Source organism: Gavia stellata, chromosome 4 (genome assembly GCF_030936135.1).
Source record: "Gavia stellata isolate bGavSte3 chromosome 4, bGavSte3.hap2, whole genome shotgun sequence".
In the NCBI taxonomy this organism is placed as follows: Eukaryota; Metazoa; Chordata; class Aves; order Gaviiformes; family Gaviidae; genus Gavia; species Gavia stellata.
Genome location: NC_082597.1, coordinates 4,989,506 through 5,016,290, shown reverse-complemented (window position 1 = coordinate 5,016,290; position 26,785 = coordinate 4,989,506). Strand labels below are relative to the sequence as shown.

Genomic DNA, 26,785 nt, shown 5'->3' with positions numbered 1-26,785 from the left:
CATTGGGAGAACTGGCTTTTGGGGAAGGATCACAGCTCAGAAGTGAGGTCTGATGCTGGGCACGACTTTTGTCTTTGTGGCCAACTGTATGGTTTGCATAAGGCATTTAGGGTATGAACGGAGTATGGGCCAGAGTCCAAGTGTGCCAAGCGCTCACGCGGGAAGCAAGCCCAACCATGAGCATGTTTTGTGGCAACGTCATATAACTGTCCTTGGGCAAACCCAGTGCTCCCTCTTTGCATTTCTTTATTCAGTGTTTGGCAGCAGATGGCTTGAGGATATGTTTTGAGAAGGCTCAGGTTTGGTCTCCTTGTCTGGAGGTCATGGTGGCAATATTTGTGCTCGCACTGCTGTTTGCATTTGCAGTCTGAACTCCTCCTGCTCTGACCACTGAGGTTGCACCTTCTCAGAGGTCCCACAGCTCAGGTGCTGCATTGTCAAGGCATTGCGGTGGCTGACACGCATTTCTGGGAAGGGATGAGAAGTCACTGTCACTGAGCGTTTAAAACACTGAGACATCCCACCCTGGTTTGCGTGAAAGCGCAAAGTGCTTCAGACTGGATTGCTCTTGGTTGACTAACGTGGTATTTCCCTAAAGCGTGGGGGCAAAACATGAGGGCTGCTATATTTAATTATTTTGGACCTGCGCTGGTTAATTACAGCCCTTCCTGCCCTCCCCTGGGGGGTAACGGTCTTTAAACCAGGTATCCAGTTGTTTGTTCCGAGGAAATGTTTTAATTTTCAAATGCTTGTGATTTTTTCCCTTCTATAGGTGTTGCTGTGTTAGCAACGTAACTATATTACTGTTGGTTGTCTAACGTACAAGTAAGATTTTTTGGGAGAGAAAAATGTTTCTGATGTAATTTAATTCCCATTTACTGGCAGGTAGATTAAAATCTGATTTCTGGGTTTTGCAAATGCACAATGCACTTGAAGAGGCGTCTGAATCTCTGAAGCTGAGATTTGCTGAATTGCCTTTTGGTGCCCAACTTTTACTGATTTGAACAAGAACTGAACCAGAATTTGGATCCCGGAGGCAACATTTACGTGTTTCAGTTCAGCCTTATGAAACTATATGGATACGGATCCCTACAGTAACACAGGCTTACATTGTTTAGCTCGGAAATTATTCAAACATTTTTTTGAAATTAAATAGACGTTCCTGATAAATTCATTAAGTCTTTCTTCTTGCAAGTGTATTGACTCGGCAGCTGACATACGATGTTCTCAGGGTTGATTTTCTGCTTTGTGGGGGAAGGCACCTGGAGTTTTTGTTGTCCTGTCGAGGAAGTGAAAGTTTGCACAGCTTTTTTTCCCTGATGTCATTAGTGAACATACAAAGAAACTTTATAAATCATATCTGAGCCTATGTAGTAAGCAGGAAACAAGTGGTTACACAAGTGGTGGCCAGTTTTGAATGGGAGAGATGGAGATGATGTGCCACGCTGTTGTAAATCACTGTCAATGGCTACAGTGGAGCAATGCCTTCCCTTATTTTGAGATGTAACTTTCTGCGTGGGTTGCCCAAGGAACTGGACAACAAACCAGGGTTTTCTCCTGGTCTGGATTGCAATTGTATCCGAAACTTTAGAGCTGGAAAACCCCAAGGAGATATCTCTAAAATACATGTGGCAAGTCCATTGCGGTGTGCCGTGCTAAGCATTTCTTTTCTTTCCTCCCCAGCAATCAAAGAGAAATACATGGACTGGACGGAGTTTCTCATACACGATCTGACCGGTGCCCGGACTGCACCTGCAAATTTACTGGAAGGCGTATGTATTAGATTGCAGTTTCTATCCGATACGGTGTCGCGGTGTGCATGCTGCAGCAGTGTTTGTGCTCCCGAGGTGTAGGGCTGTGTGCTTGCAGCATCTGTGTGCTGGGAGCAGGGTCTGATCCAGCGCTAGCCGAAAGTCGGTGGCAACATTGCCTTGACTCTGCTGGTTCTGCTTCTGACCCAGGGATGGGTTTGCCTTTAGGCTGGAGGGTGGTGCCTAGAAAGTTGGGTACTCAAAAAGGGCTGGGTGGTGAAGGAGAGCGTGGAGGGAGTCTGTAGGAAGGAGGACGCAGCCCTTCGGTGCCCCATTAGATCCACCAAACTGGTAACCTGAGCTTTCAGGTCAGGACACAGGTTGGAGAGGGGGTTTACAGGTTGATGGGGAGCACTGTCAGATTTATGTATATATGGAAATAGCTCCCCCAGGGACATTCCTCCCACTAAACACAGCAGTCAGATTTGGCAGGGGAGTTGGGTGAGGTGACCTCAGTCGTCGGTAGTCAGGAGGGAGGAAGGGTCTGTTTTTTCAGATGCACCCATATGGCCAAGAGCCCAGTCTGTGCAGCATATTTGCAGGGTGACTTGCACCTGGGGCAGCCTCAGCTTGCCTTGAGACCTTCAACAAAAGTCCTGCAGATTCACCTTCAAACTGCGGGAGCAGGGCACAGTCTCCTTTGGGACCTGCCCTGCTCTCCTGTGGATGCTGCGTGGGCATTTGGAGAGGAGACAGCCTCTTCTGCAGGCGATAGTTCTCTCTGCCCCGCTGTATGTAGGCTGGGGTAAAAGGCATACAGGTGCTTTACCTTTGTGTAAGCACTCACGTTGGCTTTTTGGAAGCAAGCGTGCATCCAGGCACCATTTTTGATCATTTTGTCCCTGGTCACTCCCACCTGCCACATCCTTTTTCCATGTGCCTGTGCAGTATGAGCTGCCTGGCAAGGAGAATTAATAGTGTACCATCAGGGAATTTTTTTTCACCCCAATCTGTTAGCTGAACAGCCCTTGCACGCCCGAAATAATGTACATCCTCAGGTCTGCTGCATCCCTGTTCCTGGACCACTCCCAGGTGACATATGCAAAAAGCTGGTGGAGTCCAACACCCATCTCTGGTGTGTGCCAATGCCATCGCAAACCTCTCCGTTCCCTTTCCGCAGGCAGAGAAAAGAGGCAGCCCCAGGCAGAAATGCAGAGAGAGAAAACATTGCGTTGGCTTGAAACAGTTTCTGACCCTTTTCTGGTGTTTTATGTAATATATGTGCTTAGCGCTGTCTGTGTTGTGCAATGTATGTAACCCCTTGTTGACAGATTTGCTGTTCGTGAGTGCTGCACATTGTTGTTATACCGTTAAATCAATATATAGTGATTTTTTTTTAACATGCTAGCTATGCATATAAAGAGTTCTTGCGTTATGGTACATGTTAATATTTCATGTAAGCCAATTATTAATCTTAGCCATTCAGTTCTCAGGGGTAAGTGACAACCCATTGGCTTAAAATTTAGCACACAAATCAGAGAAGCAATATTTGCTTTTTTACAGCCAGGGATTTATTATAATAAGTTAAATCATTACACCATCGTTTCATATTAAAGAATGTTTTGTTGCAATGAAGCAGTTGTATGAGAGAAAAAAAACCCATTAAAGTAGATTTCTATGGTATTATTAAATTCTGACACTGCATTTTGCCATGAAATAATATTTGAAGAGATTATGCAGGTGCTTGTAGCTTACAGTATAGAGGAGTGGCTTATAATGGCAAATACATTGTTCTGAGAAATTTCTATTAATCACAGAGCTGATTAACACTGTACATGTGATATGGCTATAGTTAATTACATTTTTTACCAAATTCTCATTCTGTTGCCTGCATTTTTGGCTTGAGAGATGTAGTCAAAATTGGTTGCATTTCAAAATCTTGAATATTTTCAAAATTGAGTATGAAAGAGAAACTTTTTTGAAAACTAAGGCTTTTTCCTCTCTTTTTTTTTTCCTAGCCAGCCCTAGAAAGAACCATCCTGGACTTACTCTGATTTACAGAATTAATATTTCAAAAAATACTGTGAAAGGTTTATGTTGTTTAATTAAGTAGAAGTGGGACAAACACACAGGAAAAAAAAAAAAGTCCTTGTTTTTAATGTATTTTGCCTGTGCTCAGCATATCCTTTGGGGACCAATGCTCCCAACTCTTGGGGTGTTTTTGAGTGCTGCCCTTAAAGCCCTGGAATTGAGAAATTGCATAAGAATTGGAACTTGCATTTTGAAAAAGAAAAAAAAAAAAAAAGAAGAAATCTAGCCGTTATGTTAGTGGAGAAAAGCTTGACAACACAGAGACGCTCACAATCACAAAACAAAAACACTGAGCCCCAAAAGTATCATTCTGCAAAACATCTCATGGTTTTTTAATGCCTGCGGTGGCAGCTTTGCAGGTGTAAAGTTAAGCACATGTGTAAATGGTTGCAAAACTGGGATCACAAAAAATACTGTGTGTAAGCAAATAACCTCAGTTGCTGGGGTTTCTTGGGCATGGTGGCTTGATCCAGCAAATCCTGTGTCCCTTGGGCTTTGATCCCAAGGCCACTTAAGCTGGTGGGAACCTGCCATTGGTTTTGGGCTTTGGAGTAACTGCCGTAAACTCTTGCATCCATGGCAGTGGGGACTAATTTGCTCTACGTGCCAGTAGGAGTTAGATAAAGCTTTTGGTGGGAAAGATCAGTGCAGAGAGGGCAATTTTAGGGTCATGCCCAAAGTAGTTGCCTTTTAGGTAAACACCAGTGTCCAGTCCTGTGATTGGTTCTTATCAGCTGCAATCAATGAGAATTTGGTTTGAAATCTTCCAATATAACTGGACTTTGAGTTGTTCAGGAGCATCTTAAGTGGATGTGCCTTATGAGCTGTTCCACCTTTTATTATTCTTTTTTTGTTGTTGTTGATGATGTCGGTTGAGAAATTAGCACAACTGTTGTTTTCTGTTTTACTTCTGAATTTGCACTTGGAAGACATTGGGTAAAATAGAAGAAGAACAGACTGTTTGCTGATCGCTTGGATGATGGTGTGAAAAACAAAAATAATCTTCTGCTGTCATCTGTTTCCTTGAGAAGTCTTCAAATAAAGTTTAAAATAAGGAGTTTTGCTTCTATTCAAACAGCCTCTGCGAGGAAAAAACCCTGTAGACCTCATTACAGTTGATTCCTTAATAGAGCTGCAGGATTCCCAGAATCCCTTTCAGTACTGGATAGTTAGTGTGGTTGAAAATGTTGGAGGAAGATTACGCCTTCGCTATGTGGGATTGGAGGAGACTGAATCCTATGACCAGTGGTTGTTTTACTTGGATTGCAGACTTCGACCAGTCGGTTGGTGTCAAGAGAATAAATACAGAATGGACCCACCTGCAGGTAAAGAGCCTCCTAAAAATACTATCTCCCTTTGTGGCATTTACTGATGTTTTGAGATACTCGTGCAACCCATTTCTTCTTCTCCAGCATTCACATTGCTTTGACAGTAGTTTCGAGTTGTAACACAGATGGCATTTGAAAGTCATCTAATTTAGGTTCAAAATGGGTCAGGTAAACTGTAAAAATTTATTTAATAAATTCAGTTTAGCTTAGCTCACTCCTGGAAGGAAGCAGTGTCCAACAAAAGCAGTTCCGTGCAGTTTTCCACCAAGAAGCAGAGCTGATGGGGATAGTCCAAGGATGCGTCTGGTTGCCCGGCGCTTTTCAGTGGCGGTTCAGTGGCCAGATCTTCCTGGCCATACTATAGGCATCCTGGTGGAGGCCTCGCTGGGAGCCAGTCTTCTGCTGTCCAAATGAAGTCCTAGGTGACACCTCTCAGCATGTACTAGGCTTCATTTGCTTTCCCCTCACCAAAGACCTATCGCCCGTTTGTCTTTCCATGGCCATACACATTTCTCTTGGGTAGCGGTAGACCTCCATAAAATCTCCTGAGTCTGGAGAAAGCGTTTTGGGACCCTCATGGTCCTTCTAACACAGGTCTTTTGTATTCCGCTGTAACATCGCTGTACAGCTGCCAAATGAGACATGCCTTGTGTGTAACCAGTCAGAAAGTGCAATCAGGGTGCTGGATTTGTCTGCCTGTCCATGTCAACCTGCCCTTTGAGGAGTTACGGGATGTCTGTTGCTAGAAGCTAAGAAAATACTCCTTTGAATAAGGGTAGATGGGGTCTTTCAGATTTAAAAGACCACAAATTTTGTCCTGCATTTTCTCCAAGGCAGTGAAGTCTTTGCAAGTATGTCAGACCAGATTCAACATCAGCAGATTGCAGCTTGGAGAAGCAGCTCTGTAGAGTTGAGGTTAGTGTTCAAACCAGCTTGGAAGGAGGGAGATAGGGACTGCAGTTAAGCCAGTCTGAGGTCAGAAACTGTCACAAATCCAGGGGCAGAAGTTCAAGTGACAGGAGCCAGGCAAAGAGTCAGGCACAAGCAGGCTGGGCCAAGAGGCTGGGCAAGAGTAGAGTTTAGGGGTCAGCTGGAATCAAACTCCAAACAGTGGGACTGGGTTTGGCAAAAGGAGCAGGATGAAGCCAGCAGGGCAAGAAGGAGTGCAAGGCTGAGCGTAAGGGAGAATTAAGCATTACTAAGGTTTAGCGAGCAGGATAAGGCCCAGGGACCACAGCACAGAGCAGAGGCTCAAGGGCTGATTGCAGCCTCCTGGAGAAACGCTGGCAGAGGCATTCGCTGGCAGGTTCTGGGACTAGCTTTGAAGATGTGCTTCCATCCAGGCTATACCCCATTACAGCGGGGGAGGACTGGGAGGGTGAATTATCTCCACCACACCAATAATACTGGCCAAAACTTTGTGAAAGTTTCTGGGCGATTGGGTTTCTCTCTACTCAGGGAGATTGGCTCTGTGTTGGTCTGACCTGAGTTGGCTGAGTTGGTTGAATCAAGTTGGTTGACTTGACTTCTCTTGCAGTTAGGGATCTGGTTAAACATGACAGCTTAGACTGTTGCATGCATGGTCTTCTTCGGGGCAGAAAGTGTGCAGCATCTGTATTTTTCATAAAGCTGTTGCTTATACTTGGGGCCACAAAGCTGTTGGCCAAGTCCTGTGGAGCATGGCCCCCATTTGCTAGCTGTTTTCACCTCCAAGCTGGATGCCCCAGGACTACCATTTCCCTTGAGACATGAGGTGCTTCCTTGGTTAATGGACAGGTATTGGCCCAGCAGACCTATTCCACCTTTTCCTGTGTAGGTGAACAACTTGTCCAGGTCCGTGCCTCATTATGCTTGTGCCATGGGTGAAGTTTTCCCATGGGTGTCAAATGATAGGAGAAAGGTAGCCCTCCTTTGGGTAGGTATTTCTGATGTGACTTCTCTCCATCACACCTGAGCCAGAGCAGTTACCCCGATACATGCAACTGTCATGTTCACAAGTCTGTCTGGGTCTTGGGTCTAACTTGGGGTCTCGAATGCTTTTTGGAAGTGTGTGTTTTTCTTTACTGATAGGTAAGAATCAATGTTCCCCATCACTTCTAAATTAGATGTGAATGCTGGAGAGCATGAATATCACTCACTCGGTTATTTTACAGAGCATTTGTGTTACAGAGAAACACTTTTTTATTGACTGTCTTTGAGCCTTCTTGGCCTGTAAAGGTTTGGTGAATCAATACAGAAATGGCCCAAGCAAGAGTTGTGCTTCCTCTTTGTTTATTCCATTCTCTTTCTGCTCTTTCCTCCTTTTATCCAGTTGTGCTTCCTTCTCTATGGATTCCCCCCCTGCTTTGTTTTTTCCTTTTCATTTTTTCAGTTGTCTCATCTCTAAACTTGTTGTTGGACTCTATTTGCTGAAGTTGTTTATGTTTCTTCTCACTTCTCCTTGATTTAACTGCTTTTAAAATTTCTTTCTCTTGTTCTCCTCTGTCTTCATCTGATATCTGTTTCCTCTCCTTGATGTTTCTCTGGTCATTCACTTTTTAGTGAACATTTTTATTAATGAATTCAGTGCCCAGATCTCCTTCCTGACTTAAATAAGTGGTCATTACTTTAGATCTCCTAAAGTTGGGTCTCATAGGAGTTTGCTGAGAAAAGACCCTTTGGGTCTGAACCCTTCCATTTTCTCACAAGTCCTGTCCTGAACACTGCCCCCAGGGATCTTTCTTTCATCCCCCCCCTTCTGGTCTACCCAGTTGTCAGGCTCTGCACTCCGGGGAGTAGCCAGTCAGAAATGGGAATCTGATGAGTTTCTGGAGGCTGGAATGCTGCTTGTTCCACTTCTGACATAGTGGACTATATTGGCCATTTGATGTCCACCTAACATCAACATGTTCATAAAGCATGATGGATGAATAAAGCGTATGAGACATTAACTGAGAGGAAGAAGAGGGAAAAAGCCAGGTGGCTGGTCTTAGGGGACCTGTTTCAAATTAAAGAGTCTGCAAAAGAAACCTTGGGGCAAGCAGACAGGCAGGCAGTAGTGAGTTGTCAGGATGAGATGCTGGCAGCAGAGAGAGAGCTCTAAAGAAACTCAGGGATGAAGCTACTAAACCACAAACTGTCAAAGGATGCCAATTCCTAAGGACCTCAGGCCAGGAGAGTGTGCCAGGGACGCATCCCTCCCTGCTTACATCCTTCCCAGTGATTTCTATAGAAAACAGGATTTGGACTAGAAAGAATTCTGTTGTGTGAAAGATGTAGTGTGGACCTTCTTAGGAAAGAGAGACAGTCTGTGGGCAGTATGTTGGTTTTTTACACATCAGGGATTAGATTCACCTGCCGTAGTGTAGGCGTCAAAAAGACAGTTCAGCATGAGCTATTGCTTTCTCTTTATGACAGTAGAGAAAAGGGGATGCCTAAGACATGTCTAACATAGGTTAGGTGAAATTACATCTTCATAAGCCTATTTTTTTTCCACTCGGGACTGAAAGCAGCGAACACAGGCCTGGTTGTCTAACTTCTGAACATCTGAAGCCAGTTGAGATGACTCCTAGATTGACAGCAGGAACAGCCTTAGACTGTCTATCAAAGCTGTTATGAACCTCCTCTGAAGAGATGCTGATGACATGCAGCTCCTCCCGAATCAGGCCATGTGTTCAATTGCTATCAAATGAGGATGTTCAGTTGCCCATCAGTTCTGCAGGTTGTGACAGTCCTTTGTCTACCCTTGACTTGGATGCTGCATGTGCACCTTCAGCTTTGTTTCCCGTTGTGTCTGGGCTGTGATTTTTCTGTGTTGATCCACCTCTGGGACCTGCCAAGTTGGGTTTCACCTTGCACAGCAGTTTGAGTTCAGTTGTTCAAGAAGCAGAGCACCTCATATAAAGGAGATCCCATGGATCCAAACATCTACACTATTTTGGGTCTCTTTTCTGAAGCCATCCACATCCTAGCACCCACTTAATGTACAAGAATGTGCAAGAGGGTCCTTAGGAAATAGCGTCCTGGCTGTCTTCTCCAAATGGCAACTTTCAGGGGCTTTGTATGTCTCGCGAAGCCTTTCAACTGAAGCAAAGGGGTCATAGCCTGTTTTCCCCTCAGCTATATATCTGAATCCAAAATAAACCTCCTCGCTAGCGCAAATTGACACAGGCTGCTTGACACAGAGCTACTGATGGTCTTGCCTCGACTGCTTATGCAGGAAGAGATCGTCTCATTTTATGTTACTTCCTATTTAAAGACAAATTGGCAGTCGTTTTAATTGCTCACTCCTTGTTAACCTAAATACAGATTGACACCGTACACTTTCTTCAATTACCTGCAACCCTATCACTTAAGCAAAATGCTTTATGCTCTTTTAACCGTGCGATTTAGTGTCCATATACTTGCCAGCCTAAGCTAGCTGCCACTAATTAAATGCGCATATGATATTATGTGCTGGTTATTGAAACCATTGGAGTTGTCTTTATCTCTCAAAGTTTATTGACACTGCCCAAAGAAGTTGCTGCTTGGTTTTACTGAATTTGGGCAAAGGCACCCAAAATGCCACTTTATTCTTCTTTCCTATGCTTCACTGCCATCACAGTAGAAAATGAGGGTCTGTTTTCAGCTTGCTCTGTCCGGGGAGCAGGGTTTTCCAAAACTCAGACTTTTTGTTAGTTGAATCAACAAGCTGGCTTCAGTTTGGGGCAAAAATCATATTTTATTGAGTATTTCCCTCTTTGGCGTCATTTAAGCCAAAAAGAAAGAAACAAGGGGAGTTGTTTCCCTGCCTGCACTTCAAGCCAATCAGAGCTGCTGCAAGTAGGGGAGATCTGGAGCAACAAAGCTATAAAATAATGAACAATTAGATAAAGAGCGCACTTCTTAACATTTGTGTCCACTGTACATGCTGTAAACAAAGACTTGAAATGTGTATTCCCTTTAACAACCGAACAGTTGAGGAATTAAAAATACAGCCCTGAAAGGCTAACATTTCCCTTTAAGTGTGTTTAAATTCATATGCATATCCTTGATGTCTATTCTGAAGTAGCAAGGTTTGATATAGTGGAAGTATAAATACATCCACTTCTAGTGAGCGATTCTGCAAATCCTGTTTTGATAAGGTCTTAAATCTGTTGAGATCAGAGCATAAAATTCTCCTGTACCCTCAGCGCTAGGTGAAAACAGTGCTTGCCAATTCCTTTTTTTATACATATTTTTCATTTCCTCCTTCAGAACCGTAAGATACAGCAGTAAATCTTTGCTAGCTAGTAAATATATATGGTTATTAGATGTACAGAATTTAAATGCAAATTGGGCCAAATTGAACTGTGATGTGTGTGAAGCCAAACTGACAAAAGAAAAGCTTCACACTGTTCACTCCGTATAAAGGTTCAAGTTTATTATTGAGTAAATGTTGATTTCCATTTTAATAATTGTTGCAATCTATCTACCTATATTGTCTCTTTAAGACCTTAATATGAATGTTCTGCAATAACTTGTTATGTGCAGGATAACAATATGTTTTCTAGGGCAGAAGCAAATCCAATATAATGTTCTTCATCATAGTATTGTTTCCTACATTGTTTCCTTTGATGATTCACAGGCATTTCACTGCACTGAACCATAAAGGGCTTGTTAATATAATGATTTAATAATATTAAACCTATTTAAAGAAACTCTATGAAAGCAATGTGAATCTGCACAAAGAAGTTGCCTAAAAGTATAATGATGAAAAGTCATAAGTGTAAGTCTTCGAATTGGTGTGATAGTCTGGTTTGAGTGTGGTACCAACAAATGAGTCTGGGTAGAGATCTAGCTGAAATGTTCCTTCCCACGCCTACCCACACCCACTGCAAAAAAACCCCCAACCCTGCAATAAAATAAAAAAAAAAAAAGGCTTTCCGATGAACAGAAGCCTTGGTAAAGATATTTCTGCCTTTGTTCAAATGTAATTAATATTGGCTGAAGACCTGAGGCTCCTCAAGTTGCAAGACATCAGGTGTTTTGAGAATTGAAAATCAAAGGAGAGTTTTTGTTATTTTCAAGTAATGAGATAGTACAATTCTCATTTCTTCAGCACAGAAATGAAGGACGTGTATTTTTCTGGGTTTTACTCCAGGATATAAAACACAATCTTCCTCAAATGTGCCCCTGCTAGTTCTTTTGTGTTGAATTTATCCACGCTGTACAGCTTGGAATGTACACGCTGTTCATGTCACTTGTACTATCCATTTTTATGACATAGGAACTTAAGTCTTTCAAAACTGTTTGATTCCCAAAGAGTCACCTCTTGGTTTTGTTGTTTTTTCTTTTGTCATCGCTTTAGATATCTATTCGCTGAAGACTATATCTGAGTGGAAATGCGCTCTGGAAAAATCCCTTAATGATGCAGCAAATTTTCCTCTTCCAATGGAAGTGTTCAAGGTAAAAGATACACATTTTTCCTTCACTTACAGAACCCATGATGAATAAATATCATGCAGTGTTTAGCGGCTTATGTTAAACTTTTGCAGGAAGGGCCGTTGCTCTAATACATCACCGTGAAAGGTCACAAGTGAGATGTTTGTATAAAATGCAGTTTTATGTGCGGTCTTCCCATTCTGAGAACTGATTTCTTGCAGTCAGCGTTTTATAGGGACTGGAGGTGATCAGCACTGATTTCTCCAACATTATTTTTAATGTGTCTTACTCTGTTAGACCTGTGCAAAGGCATCGTATACAACCGTGAAAATGTAAGGCTAGGAATACGAAAGTTGACATAAGCTGGACAGATTTCTGTGAGCCTTGCGCAAAAATTTTCATCTGATCACAAACCACAAGGCAGAGAAGCCTCCTTCAGGGACCTGTAGTGGAAGTGGGAGATAATTTTACTCCCACGTCTTTTTTTTTTTTTCCCCTCTCACTCTGGCTTTTAATAGTTAGAGATGTGCTTCAGCCCTAAGGCACCAGCTTTAATTTCCCGTCCAAATCTGCACTGCTATTAATCATGACAGCTCCAGATAATCCTGATTTCTAGCTATGCCTCTCTGGTTTCTAACAGTTACATCCTCGCCGCGGTGCGGTGGGCAGTGTGGCCGTGGGTGCGAGAGGATGCTCAGGGAGGTGTGTGCCCTGTCTCTGGTGCTGTCTCCGGTGTCACCTCCTGCTTGGGGACCTGGTGGACCACGGTGCCCTCCCTGCCTCCGTTCCTGGCTCATCCAGCCTGGGGACCCTCTGGGTTCCTTCCTTGCCCATAAGCAACATTGCACCGAGACACCCCAAAACACCCATGCAACTGGAAGGAGGTACCCACCGTGCCCTACCCTGGCTGACGTGTGCCACCTTCACCCTTTCTGCAGGGATGTGGCAGCAGCTTCCCATGAGGAATCCAGGCTCCTCACCCAGCTGAGATGCACTTGAATTAGCAACATTAATTTGGGAACGCTTTGCTAATGGCCCAGGCAGTGGCCCATTTGCTTGCAATGTGAAAGCTGTGCTAGGCTGGGAGAAGTGGGAAGATTTGTGCATTGGCCTTCGGCACGAATGTGGGTTTGAGAAGCCTGGTGGTGTTACGGGAGTGGTGTGCGGAGACTTTTCATTCTCTGCCGTTTATTTCGTACAACGTTTCAATCCGCCAACTCTTAAAGTCTGCATTTGCAGTTTCAAGATCAAAAATGCATTGTGTGGGGCAGGGATTAAATCACAATAGGGAATGCCTAATGTGTAAATTTTATTCCTGTCTCTATGAAAGAGTGAAGAATGTTTCTGATGAGGCTCATAAAACATCCTTTTATTTTTAAAGTTTATAACTAACAGCTGTTTTGCTGCCTCTTCTCAGCGTGCCAGACTTATACCCGCTTATTTTAATTATTGTATGAGGGTCATAAATATAAATTCAGCAAATCCCAGTTGCCGTGCCATGTGGTTGGAGCTTGCAAAGATATTGCTCTTAGAAGACAATGCAAAATGTTGGAATGCTTGAATGGCCCAAGAGGAGAGTTACTTTGGGGCCAAATGTGACAAAAAGGAAGGATTAGGTCAATAGGGCTTATTTATTTGTAACGTGAAGGCTGAGCACAAGGTGAGCTGAATTCAGTGTCTGGTGTTATCTAAGCCCCTGTTTCTGGTGCTGGGAAGGCAGGAGGCTGAATAAATTATTTGTGTGTGAGCACCATCTTATTCTGCCTGTTTAGGGTGAATCAACCCCATCTTGCGCCTCTTAATTAAGGAGAAAAGTAAGAGAGCTTGTCTTTGCCTGTGAGCGTGTCTTACTCTAGTAATTACTTAAACATGAGTTAAGGAAAGACTTTGGGAGACTATATGAGAGTACACTTGACTGATCTTACAAGATAACCCAATATTTATGTGTGGGGCCTTCAAGGAGAATCCCAGATCCCAGCAAAAAGTGTCGAATCCAAAGGTGTCTTTTTAAAAAATTTTTTTGCAAACCCAGCACCGAAGTAGCGTCTCTACATGGTGCCTGGGGCTCCGTGCTACTGTAACTGTCATATGTTAGATGAGATATAAAACACAGGGTTTGACAGCTGGCAACTGTTAAAGATCTTCTGGAAGGCTGGAAATGTTTACTTTGGCGGACATGGTAAACTGCACACCGAGCAATTATAGTCCGTGTTTTCCACATTACCCTACAGAAATCCATCACTGTGGAGAGCGTAAGCGTGTGCTTGCTGTACAGACATGAGCGGTCCCTTGGGTGAGCACGTGCACATTTGGCTGGATTACGGCTTAAATTACTGTTGTCCTTTGAGCTGTGCACGACGGTGGGCAGTGTCACTAATGCTCCATCAAACTGGTCCCAGGTGGTGGTGCCGGGAGAGCAGATCCGCATTTGTAGTGTGAGAAGTGGCTCCTCTTTTGGTTCTGTCAACCCATTGTTGCTGTCAGTGGTGATGCTCTTTGGTTTTGGTGTAATAGGGTTGGGTTCTGCCTGAGACCTCATAAGCCGTGGATTTGAGCCTGAATTATCAACGCTCAGAAGTGTGGCAGAGCTGAACTTGCGTGTGGTCTTTGGCAGCAGATCCAAAAACCCTTGGCAAAAGTACAGCCCTGATCCCCTCTTGGCATCCAAGGAGAGGGCACCAGCCACCAGACCATACAGGCTGGTTGCAGAAATCAAGGGGAAGGCTGCAAAGAGGATCTTTTTTTCTGGTGCTATTTTACACTTGGCCATATGTTGAAAGTGTTTGTAAAATGCTTTAGGATCTTTTGAGAGGGAACGTGATGTTCAACTGCCAGAAAATGCTGCTATTATATAGCTACTAAACATAGTGTTTTGCAAACTGCACATGCTGGAATAAGTTTTTTCTTCACAAAAGCTTTTTGCAACACACCCGCTATTTTGTTGTTCCATTCTTTTCAGAAAACATGTTGATCCTTAAAGAAAACTAAATACAGACAAGATTTTCAAGGGTGTTTGAATAGTTTAGGAACACAAATCCTTCCGAAAGGCCACAACCCAGGGAGATGTGTCCTTTGCTGTTTCTGCTCTGATTTCAGGGTGCTGTAGGGATCCCCCATGCTTGGCTAGGTACCGGTCATAAACGATGGCTTTGGCTTCACAGGGCACCTGAGAAAATGGCCAGGGCTTTGGGTCTGAATAAGGGTGGTCAAACTGTTACTGGGGCCTGATTTCAAGTTAAGTGTGACAGTATCAGTCGTTTGCTTCAGTGGTGGCATTGCTGGTGCTCTGTAAGTGAGAGCCTTGCATCGGGAAGCCAGGCTCCAAACACAGTACCTTCTAGCCCTAATATTTATGAATCAATGCATTTTTTAGAGTTAAAGCCCTGTAGCTTGGGTGAGACTAGTGCTGGACACAGATCATGGGATTTAGTTTCCTAGAGAGAGGCAGATAGCATCCTGGGGATCTTCTCTGACATCCCATTATGCTCCCCCTGGTCTCCTGTGCTGTATCTGTGGGTCCCGTGCAGATGTCATGGATCCTTGTGTGTCTTTCAGCTCACCCTAGACACTTCTCTTTGGGCAACTAAATTCTACCCAGGATTTGGGGTGCTCATCATCTCTCCATAGATGTTGCATACAGGCGTCCTATTCCCAGTTCCCTCCGATTGCTATAATGTGGGTCATGATGACTGGTTTGGATAGAGGTATCACCAGCCACAGCCCTAACCCAAACTCTGTTAAACTGCTTGAAGAGCACAGACGCTTAGGAGGGAGATGTGTTATCTGAGACAGGTGGTGATTCCTAATTTATAGCCTTTGGTCCTGTTCCTCTTGTCTTCACCCTTCTGGTCCTCTTTTCCTAAAGTTGTTGTCATTTTTTTCCAGCTTGAAATTGTTCTTTCTGGCAAAAAAAGCTCTACACTATGCCCAGCCCAGTGTGCCCCTATTTCTAACTGGAGCTTTGGAATGTTTCCTCTAATCAGTAATAATATTAATTAATGCTAAGACTAATGACAAGGAAGGATTCAGTTGGGACAAATGTCTCCTAAGGAGGGTGATGGAGGAACCACCCATCACCCAGGTAAGAGCTGCCCCCTGAAATTCAGGACGGAGTGGTGGTTCTAGTTCTACACTCAAAAGCGTGAAGACAAATATTTAACACTCCTCCCCCACCCCCAAATACAATTTTTCCACCAGATGAATTGTGCATTTAAATTATAAGAGTAAGATGGACTATTCCTTCAAGACTTCGGTTTGTTTTTTTTTTTTAAAGGACAACATCACCCAAAAGTTAATAAACCCTTAGGGTGTTTTAGGGTGTTTTCTTGTACTATTGGGTATTCTGGAGGAGTTTAAGTGTAAGAAAGAGAAACCCAAGGGTTACTTTCTGCTCAGAGAAATCCTGACCTGTCTGGATGAATAGACTTGAAGTCCAACAGGGTTCCTCTGTCTTCAGCCCCCCTAATAGATGAGCACATGCTGATGCAGTAGCTTAAAACAGACATGCTTTTGGTTTCGCTTGGAAGCCAAATCCCAACATAAGCAATCCCCAGCCCCTTCATGCACTGATGGCTTGGCTGGCCCTCGCTGCGCATGCTGTGCTTTAATAACCCGCGAGTCGCCATGTTGTTTGCAGGCTGCCAGATTATTTACACTCCATCTGTTCTTCCCCGTCCATAGCACTGTCCAGCCCTTCTCCCTGACTGCTATTTGCCTGGCTGGGAGGTGTGCACAGCGTCCCGATCCCTCTGTTGTTCGGCTACCTTTTGACCCACTCCTGTCTCAGCTCATTAAAGCCATTTATCTTTGTAAGACGTAATGACCATCATTAGGAGTATACCACTAAGGTCCTTACAAACTAGCTGCCTTCGCGGCTCTTGGGAGCAAGGATGTCTCCGATATCAAAGGTGCCACTCAGGTGAGATGGGGTCTGGTGGTACCTCTGTGGACCAGGGAAAGGTTCTAACCTCTCTGCAGCTCCCTCCTGACCATGGGCTTTGCAGGGGAGTGGGTAGGAAGAGCAATCCAGGGAGGTGAATGAAGCCAAGCTCCGTCTGAGATACCCTGAGGGTCTGTTTGGCAGCACCGTATGGAAGTCAGGGTTGGAATCTCTTCTGGAGACAGTTCAAGCAAAACAGACAGGCTGAGTGGGAACCGGGTCCCTCAGCCTCCCTCGTCCCGCTGGCTGTATGTTCAGCACATGTGGTTTTCTTTCTCCATTAGATGCTGGGGTCCCTCAGGATGGTAAGAGGTTAGCAAAAGGGCCTGATCCAGTTCACTTACTGCGTCCGGGCTCAGTGTGGGGGATTTTGTGCATGACAACCTGAGCTCTTGCCTCCCGCATCCTTGGGCATGCCAGTGTTTTCCACTGAAGAGGGGCTAATGTGCACCTACCACCAGAGTCTTCTCCCATGTACTGGGTGGGTGATACCTAAAAGTCATCTATCTAAAGATGGGTGATTTTTCTCAAAGGAAGCAAAAGCCAGCTCTGGTCCATAGCTGTTTTGCAGGGTGGTTGCAGCCCACAGCGTACACTGAATTTGTTCTGATCCTCTAACGAATTCCCGTTGATTTCTCAATAGTGATTACTGCCATGATGTTACTGAGGGCAGATTCAGTCCAAACAAGTACCTATGAGGACTCAGTCCCTCTTTGCAGCTGAGATGCTTATTCCGGGGTGTGAAAAGAGACACCGATGGTTTCATTTTGAGCACTCAAGTTAGTGTTCTCGCCTGTGTTTTCCTTTCCACTTGAGTGTCACGCACGTGACCCATGCGACAAGGATTCGTTAGCGAACACTTGCGGAGTGGTGCGGCAGTCCTGAATGCTGTAAGACATTAAAAAAACCCCAACAAACAAACACAAAAAACCCCAAGTGGATGCATATGTGTCTCTTTTACCTCTGCCACCCGTGCTTCCACCCCCCAGGCAAATCAAAGCAGGCGCTGCGTAGGAAGGGATCTTTGCCCTAATGCCATCTGCGGCGGGCCGAGCCATACGGAGAAGGTGTATTTGGATTTAGACCGGCTACTCTGCAATGCTCCTGTTTCTATGGTAACTATTTTTTATTCAACAAGAGGAGCTTAAAATCTGTAGGGCTAAATTCGATCCTAGGCAGAAGCGTCTGCAGTTTTTAAGGGGCTCTTCAGTAGGTGCAGTTTGTAGCTGGCTCTTGTGCTCATTGCTTCAGGGTCACGGTATCTCTAAAGCCTCCTTCCTGGCACCCTTTCCTCTTCATCCCACCCCGTGTTTCTACATTTTGGTCTTCCCGTGACTGCACTTGTCAAACCGAGGGACAATTTGCTCATGTTGTGTCTTACCGGGGGATTTTTGTCTCCCTGCAGAGAGTGTGTCTTTAGGGGAAATTGCTCTGTGTTTAGCAAAGGAAGTTGATGAATCGCAAACAAGCCTGATTCATCCGCAAATAATGCAGAGGATTGCATTTGGGAGAGTTTCTTTCTTTATTTTTTTTGCTCAATTAAAAAACAAATGCCAGATTCCTGTAGAGGCAGTTTAACCACTGCTATTACTGTGTTTGTGACTGGTTACCACACATGAGCTTTGTGATTAAAATTAGGCTATTAGAAGCAGCCAGTTTCTTGGAGAATTAGAGAAAACACTGGGGGAAGCGATTTATTTGAAAACAAAAACTGAATCAAATAATATGTTTCCAATCATACCAGATGGGGCCCACTTCTTCGGTGTCTTTCAGTAGGGTAAACCAGGAGAGATCTGACTGAAGGCAGTAGCATTTCACACTGTTACAGTTGGTGAGGATTAAAGGAGGCTCAGGTCAACCGTTTATAAAGTGCTCAGTGTTTCTAATCAGCCTCTCAACTTCGCAACTTTTCGGCATTCAGACTTAGTTCTGAATTTTGCACAAAGCTGCGGTATTATAATTGGTGTGAATCTGACTATCCTGGACCAAAAGAGCCCTGACTTTTAGGGTATTTGAAAATTCAAGTTCAAATTAGAGCCTTTTCCTCTTATCTATACACTGTGTAAGCTGCTGGGTTTAAAATGAGAGGACTCCAGTATTGTATCTTGAGCACAATGGGCTAAAAATGAGCATTTCTCAGTCTGAAGGCGATGCCCTTCCTTGGGTTTGTGGACCGAGCTAGAGCAAGCAGCCCATAGTACGGCTTCCCTGAATGTCAAGGGCAAAAGCAGCTCAGCCGAGTCCCCCCGCTCTACCCGCATTACCCAGCGCACTGTACAATCGTGCTCCACCTGAGCTCCACCCTTTGGTGGCCAGAACGCTGCTGTGACACGGATAAATTTGGGTTTATTTACATTTAAATGGCATTTGTTGAGTAGAAATACTCAGAAGCCAGATTTAGCAAGGTATTTAGGCACCAGAAGGGGCAAATGACTGATGATTTTGAAGTATTATCTTTCCAAGTTCAAGACCTAAAGCCAACGCTTAGTGACTTTATTATTAGGACTTAGGCATGTCACTCACACAGGTACTTCCCTAAAGCATGTCTGCATCCTTAAGAGCCTGAATACTTTTGTAAATCTGTTTGTGCGTCTCTTTTGGAAGAACGTTTAGGCTCCCAAGTCACTTAACATTTTTGAAACCTGCACTGCTCATGACTCGATAGCTATGAAGGAGAAAATTATGCGACTATCTCAGTGGCTAAAGAAGAGGGTTGGGAATTAGGAGCCTGGTTCTCCTCCCAGCACCGTTGCTGACTTGTTATTTGACCTTCAGACGTTTCAGCTTTCAGCCCTGCAGGTGATGCTGGTTGCAGTGAGCTCTTGCAAAGCCCATCAGTATTGTTGCAGAAGGGTTGCAGAAACACGTGCCGTATGAAGATGGAGATAATGACACAGATGCGTATCGAAGCGGGGCTGTCTTTCAGGTGACCCAGAGGGTCGCAGCCTGTGCATGCTGGCAAATTTGCAAATGCATACTGCTCTAAAACCATGAGTGTGGGGCTGAGATGAATTGCTTCTTGGGGTTTTCAGTGAGAGCTGTGAGAGCCCTGGCTTTTGCCAATGGGTTTGGGTTGTAAGTGGCAGGCGTTCATTCAGCGGAGGGTTATGCAATTTTCCATTCATTACCCGTGAGCGCCGTCGCAGGCTGTAATCCATCATGTTAGAGATTGTGACCCTTTGAATGAGCAACTGTGGTGCTCGTACCACGTTCATTCATTGTACTTTCCGTGGTATGATTTTTCACTTTGCTGTAAGGGACTCTTCTGCATCCTTATGGTTTGTCGGTCCGGCTTACTCGACTGCTCTCCGGCAGTCAGAGGATATGTCCATCACCCGCTCAGGGCTTGTGAACCCCGGGACAGGCGATCTGCTGGTGTAAATCCGTGAAGTCAATGGGGCTGCTCCTGGGAAGCATTGTCTGCCAGCAATAGCAAAGGTTCACCATGCACGTGGCTATAAAATGCTCCAGCTGGTCAAAAATACTCTGCCTATTCATCTCCATTTCAAAGAAAATTTAAACTCACTTGGAGAAGTTGCTAGAAAATAATGGCTGGTGACATCCTCGTAGGTGGCTTTGAACCCTGTGAAATAGCAGTAAAGGGTCAGATTCTGCCACCCATATTCATTTCAGGCATTTCTTTTGCTTGGCTGCGGAGCCTGGCAGGGACGAGGGGAAAGTCTCACCCTTCCAGTCCTCTACTTGTAGCTGCTTTTGTTAAACAGGCATCTTTCCTGTCAATGTGAATAAAGGGAGGAGAGAGCAGTTCATTATCCAGTGTATCACTTTGAGTCTAATACTAATTAAAAGCTTTGCCTTCACTTCTGTGGAACCTATTCTTAGAAATTATGTAAATTAATTGGAGTTTTGAAGAGGAGCATATGCCAAATCCTAAATAATTCCCTGTTGGCTGAGGCAACTCCAGCACTGGAACCGGAGAATGGCATCAGGATCTTTTTTTCCTTTTGTGTCTGCAAAAATCTAAGGCTGCTTCGGTAAATTTTGATGCCTCTCTTTAGCAAATACACAAGAGAGATCAAATATCCGGACCCTGACAATTTGCCAGAGAGGTACGATACAAAGGCTTTTTCTCCATGAAAGCTTTGCTATCTCAAAAATGACATTTAACACAGACAAGCTTTTTACTTCTGCAGCCCTTCTCCAAACAAATGTACGTTCCTCCTTCAAAGAGGATTTTGACCCTCAACAGGGAGACGTACCTGAGATCCCATTAACTCCCCTTGTGGGTTCACTCTTGCTGTTAATTTAATGGGGAAGATATTTACATGCTACACTGAATGAGAAGGGAGATTTGATCCTAAGGTACATGGTGTGTGGAGAAAAGAGGATATGCTTCTGAAGTAAAATAGCTTTCAATGTTATTAGCTTTTTTTTTCCTACCTGATTATTTTTGCCCTGTGAAAAAGGCCAAACAAATAGAAGAACCAAAGAAGTGGATTCAGATAAAAATGAGAAGCAATACGGTTTGGTCTCGATACATTTTGATCTCAAATCAACAACTCACTTAAGGTTGATAAAACTACTTGCATGTTTAAAGATAAACATGATTAAGCACTTTGGTGGATCTTGGCTTATTATGTATGCTGGATACGAGCGTGAATTGAATCCCGGAACTTTTGATGGGAAGATGCTGCAGTGTAAGCTTGCTTCCAGATGTACATTTTGCAAAGTTGCCTTTTCTTTACAATCTCACCCTAAGGATTAAGAGATGCCGGGTGTGGATCCTCTTGCAGGAGGAGGCAGCCCTCCAGTCCAGATGCTTTTTGCCTTTGGAGATTTGAATTTCAGTGCTGGCAAGGTCTGATTTTTGCAGCCATCATCTTTTCTCAGCTGAAACCTTCTCAGTAGTAAAGATGGCAGTTTTGCTAACCTGTCTGTCTGATGCATCCCTGGTAGGATGCAACCTCTGCGTACAAGGAGCCAGATTCTCTTCCCTGGTTCAGACTTTTACTCGATGAAACATCCTCTGTGTAAAGCTGCCAGAAATGGGTCTCCTGTCTCTCTGGGGCTTTAGTGATACGGAAGTGACTGCCAGCAAGCGCAAGTACGGCTGATGGTTATGCTACGCTGCAGGATGCCCAGACTCTTGAATGTCTGCTCCTTCTCCAGCCATTAGTTCGCTGGGCTTTGGGCCATTATTGCTAAATCTTCCTCAGTTTCCCCATCAGTGTATACTTCTCCTGCTGTGAGACTAAATCTGTTATGATTTTTTTTTGACTGCTCTTTGGTTCTCTCCTAAAAGGCTCCATAACATTGCAGGTTGGTAAGATGAAAACAACAATTCACTTAGGCATGGTTGGAGCTTGTAAAAATCCTTATCTCTAATGGCAGCAGGAATGTAAGATCCCAAAATAGAAGTTGTTAAGTCTACAAGTGAAGACAGTTCTTGGGAAAAGAAAGCACAATGACATACAACTTCGGATCAATAGAAAAACATCTTAGAACAAGAATCCAACATGTAGCAGTGAATGTAGATGGGAATGACATTGCTAACCACTTATTAGATAGCAAGCTTTCTGCGTGTATTTTGGAGTCGTCTGTATGTGCGTGTTAAATATAACATCATCTCTTTTTATGCTTGTATTGGCTAATGCACAGATGGTTTAGAAATACTGTATGACATACTTATTGAACACAAAATACGATCCTTACTCTGGAATTAGGCTGCCAATTTGTACACCTATTAGACAGGGGTCATGAGAGATGGAGTAATTTGATAGATGTTAAACACTAAACTGGTGGCAAATCAGGGAGTTGAGCCTGGGTTGCTTCTGAGTTTTGGGACTGCATCCTGCTGCCGTTCCCAAAGCAGCTGTGTGCCACCCCCTGGGTGCAGCCAGGTTTGTTCCTGGGTGAGAGTGTTGCAGTGGGCATGTACTTGAACGCATTGCATGTTTTCCCACCAACATGTTCTCTTGTTGCCCACATTTTGGGTCCGAGTTCATTGGCTGGGCCTTAGTCCACCTTTAGTCTCCCGGCTGGAGAAAAGACCTTCCCATCTTGGAGCACATGGAAACCAGCCCAGGTCCTTATTTTGGTGCCCTGCAGGAGCCGGACATCCATCTGGGTGAATCAGGGTCATCCTGAGCTGTTTTCACTCATGCTGTGCACTACCCTGGGGGACCTCAGGTTGAGCCCTGACACCTCTGGACCTCTGGTTGCTCTCAGATGGTAGTGGCTGTCAGAGGCAAAGAGGCCCTACCCAGGGGAGTTTTTCAAGTAGCCGTTTCTCAGACAGGTCCTCGTTTTGGTGAGCACGATCTCCTTGTTGACTAAGTTCAAGTTAGATGCTACCTATGAGATGGATGCACATCATGCTTGAGATACAGTGGGCTTGGTCCTGCAGATCTGTCCTCTAGAAGACAGGCTGTCCCTTCTCTTTCTGTGGTTGGGTTGGCGTGAAAAGCACATAGGACCAGGAGCACCCAGTCGGAGCTGGAAGTCAATCTGATCATCAGCTAAGTGACAAAATCCACACGGACACATTTCAAATAGATTTTCAAATGTATCGACCCCTCCTTGGTGGATGGCACTGACACGCTGTGTGTTCCTCTTCCCCATCTCTTCCTGCAGGACCATGCTGATTTGCGAAACCACTTCTTCACTGTGGGGATGAAGCTGGAGGCGGTGAATATGAGGGAGCCGTTTCATATCTGTCCTGCATCAGTGACCAAGGTGAGCTCCCAGAAAGTAGGGGTGAAAAGAGCCTGGTTAGGACCCTCTTACTGATTTTCACCATGTTTAAGAAAATTCAAGAGTGGTACTTAATTGGCTGAACAACACATTAAGAGATATATTTAAAATCCATGGATGTTCCTAATTAATGCATTGTTTCTGTCCCACAAGCATCACCCGGTGACTATATATGCACTTAGATCCAGTGGGGATGGGCATGTCCGTCTACAACTTCCATGCAGAAAAAGGGGATCCCTCTTTTATTCCTGTCTCCTCTCCGCATATATATATTTCCCTGCACATTTGGGAAACCTTTTGAAACAAAACAGTTGTATGGAGGGGGTACCTGGGTGTTTAATCCACACTCTCAAAGGCAAGAGGGAGGAAGGCTGTGGGGTCCCCAGGATCGCCTCCAGTCCCTGCTCAGCTATGGGCACACTGAGTGACCCTGACCTCAAGTGCTTTCCCTTGCCTCAGTTTACCCATCTCTAAAACTCAAGCTTTGGTAGAAATATTTTGTTGAAAAGTGTTAAGTGAGAGTGGGTTATTTTCAGGAGTCGTTTGATTCCAGGGCCTGGCTGTTTCAGCTTTCCACATTTCCTAACATTACAGCAAATTTAACTTCTGATTTTGTTTTCTTCTTTTCCACCCCTTAGGTTTTTAACAATCATTATTTACAAGTGACCATTGATGACTTGAGACCTGAACCCAGCAAAATCTCAATGCTTTGCCATGCGGATTCCTTAGGGATCTTGCCAGTACAGTGGTGCCTTAAAAACGGAGTCAATCTTACACCTCCCAAGGGTTTGTATTCCTTCTCGGTAATTTGCAGGTTTCCTCTGAAGGAAGTTTGCCTCTTCTTATTGCCATCAAAACCATGATGCTGTTCGCCGCAGAGCATCACCCTAAGTACCTCGAGCCGGAGTAGCTCTCTTGAGTCGTTGTGGCTGTTCTGGCTCATACCACCCCACGAACATCTCTGCAAATGCATCTCGCTGACGGATTGATGTCTGTGTGCTTTGTAGTCTGAAACAGCCTGCACCAAAGCCTAATGAATTCCTGTAAAATGAATCTTAGCGATGCTCTGTGTGTGTAGAGAGCAAAAGGAGCATTAAAAGTCATATCACACTAGAGGCAAACCAGGCATCTCCCTGTAGCATCCACCTTGGTACAACGCCGAGGCCAAGCAAAGCTCCTAAATCTAAATGTCTAAACTAAACTCACAGCTGCCTGCCCAAGAGCGTGTAGGCATTTCCTTAGCTGTCTCAGAAAATCCCAGGCAAGGGCAAATTGCGAGCAGCGTTCAGGTCAGAGCCAGGAGGAACAGCCTCCAACCATGCTAATTCCCAACTTCGTAGCGGTGCAGCTAATTACTTGCAGTTTCAGACAACCACCTGCAGTTCCCTAACAATATTTCTTCGCTTGCAAAATGTATTTGCTCTGGAATTCTAGGTTTTTGAAGCTGGCTGGGATGTTGACCCTTTGCCAAAAATTGGTGTTGCTTAGGAGAAAAAGAAATGCCTTAAAAAAAAAAAAATCCCACTAAGTTTTGTGCACGCAGATTTGTCTTAATTTTGGAAAAAGTATGCTGCTGCCAAACCCAGGGAAGCGAAGGATTATTCCCTACCAGATTCAGAGTCCTCTTATGTATATCCAGAGTGTCTCTTCAGCACATGTAATTTGAAATTCCCACCAAAGCCCTGGAGTCCTGTGCGTGCAGCTGCATATGGTACATCCATGATTACTCTGTTGCCTTTACTGAAATAAATGTGCTGTCTGGATGCTTTAGCTCCCTCCTCCTTAGATCTGGGTGTAATGATAATGTGTGAGTAAGTGCTCACTGATACTGGCCAGAAAAGTTGGTAAAAATGAAAGTAAATGGAATTTTTTGGTTTTTCCACCCCAAATTCACAGGCAGCATCCCCCAGGCCAGCTAGTTAACTAAAGTTGACCGTAGGCCAGATATTTCTCTTCACAAGGTCATGGCCTAATAATTTCCAGTTCGTGCTAGTACAAAGCCTGTCTGAGACGGTGTTTTACGGGTCAAGTGCACGCGAACTCTTTTTTAGGTGCCAACATTTTTAGAAATGGCTGTAGCTAGTCACATGGATATTTCTCAACTTGGCGAGTAAAGTCTAAGGGGCAAGTAGGTATCTGGTGGGATGCCTGGTGATTGGGGTCCGCTGGGCTCCTGAAAAGGTGTAGGAAGCCTCCCCTCATTCCTCTGATGAAAATAAAGTTTGCTTTCTGCTCTCAGATGAGAAATCTTGGAGGGGAACTATTAAAAAAAGGAATAAAGCAAGTGGCAGATAGATGCACGCTATATATTGCTGTATTTCTTATACTGTGTATGATGCCTGCGTGCCCAAACTGCATCTTAGCACCTTTGGTGTCAAAAACCTCTTCCATCAGCAGACGCGCTCTTTGAGTCGCTAAAATGTAGTCAGGCATTGGAACGATTTCTTTAAAAAGAACCCCCAACAACAAAAAACCGCAAACCACCAAAAAAAAAGCAGGGGGAAAGTAAAAAGCATCCAAACCCCCACTGAGGGAACCAGTCTTCTCTGAGCAGAATCATAGCAGCTTTGGATAAAGAACTGACCAGGACTGATCCGAGAGGGCTGCAACGCTGTGGAAGTGAGGAAGGCTGTGTGGTGTGAGCTGGCTGCTAGTGAGCAGATCTGCAGAAGGAAATCCCACCATTTCCACCCAAATCTCTGGACAGCTCTACCTGCCCTGGGGTGTCCAGAATTGCCCCTTCTTGCATGCAGATTTGACCAGCCTCCCGCTTCCCCAGCGCTCACACATTCCTGACCAACGTCACCCTCAACAGAGAATACGTTGGCAATACTTAGTGTTGCCCAAATGGCTCTCCCTGTTGAAAGGCAAGAAGTTCCTACGGAGCGAAAGATAACAATGGAAGAAGTCCTTTTTCTTTTTGTGAAAGGAGTGTCTTTGCTGTATTGTGTTTCTTTGCTTGGGTTTTTTGGTTAATTTGTTGTTGATAAGGAGGTTCTCTGATTTTAAAATTAATTATTTCATCAGAACAATGTGCCAGGTTGGGGTATTTGGGTTCAGAGTCCTTTATTTCTCTGATATCCATTCTCTTGCCTTTTTGCCTATCAGGCCTTTGTTGAAGCCAAACATACAGTAGATGAGTCATGAACAGGAGGTGCAAACATTTGCTACTGGAAATAGAGCACAGTATTTTCCTCTACGGTGCCAAAAATGAATACCCATTTATTGCTGCTGTGTAAACATTGAGCAAGCACTGTTTATATTTATTAGAGCTGGATTTATAGACCACTTCCCTTTAGAGTAACAACCATTGTTCCTTTTTATGAGCTATTAAGCGGGGGGAAAACATTTCAGTAGTGCTCCTAGTTATAAGGCTTACTAAGGAAATGCCACTTCCAAAACCTCCAATACATTTGTATTGTTATATTTGCTTCTGATTAAACTGTTGGGCTCTTCCATGCTGAGAGTCGAGGCAGAAAACACAATGAGTTTTTACATGTTTGGGGAGCAGCAGGTGAATCACGCAAGCAAAGCTTTGAACGTTATTACTTGGGCTGAGCCTTAAAGGATAACAGCATGTG

The 26,785-nt window shown here is 44.3% G+C and overlaps 1 protein-coding gene across 1 annotated transcript in view; it reads left to right on the top strand.

Annotated features, from left to right (window-relative positions):
• The window catches only part of SFMBT2 (Scm like with four mbt domains 2), a 103,010-nt gene that overhangs the window by 36,868 nt on the left and 39,357 nt on the right, over positions 1-26,785 (top strand). Inside the window, exons 4-8 of the mRNA XM_059816903.1 lie at positions 1,684-1,772; positions 4,921-5,167; positions 11,478-11,575; positions 23,085-23,186; positions 23,843-23,990. Of these exons, the coding sequence (XP_059672886.1) occupies positions 1,684-1,772; positions 4,921-5,167; positions 11,478-11,575; positions 23,085-23,186; positions 23,843-23,990 (684 nt within the window). The remainder of the gene's footprint in view (positions 1-1,683; positions 1,773-4,920; positions 5,168-11,477; positions 11,576-23,084; positions 23,187-23,842; positions 23,991-26,785) is intronic.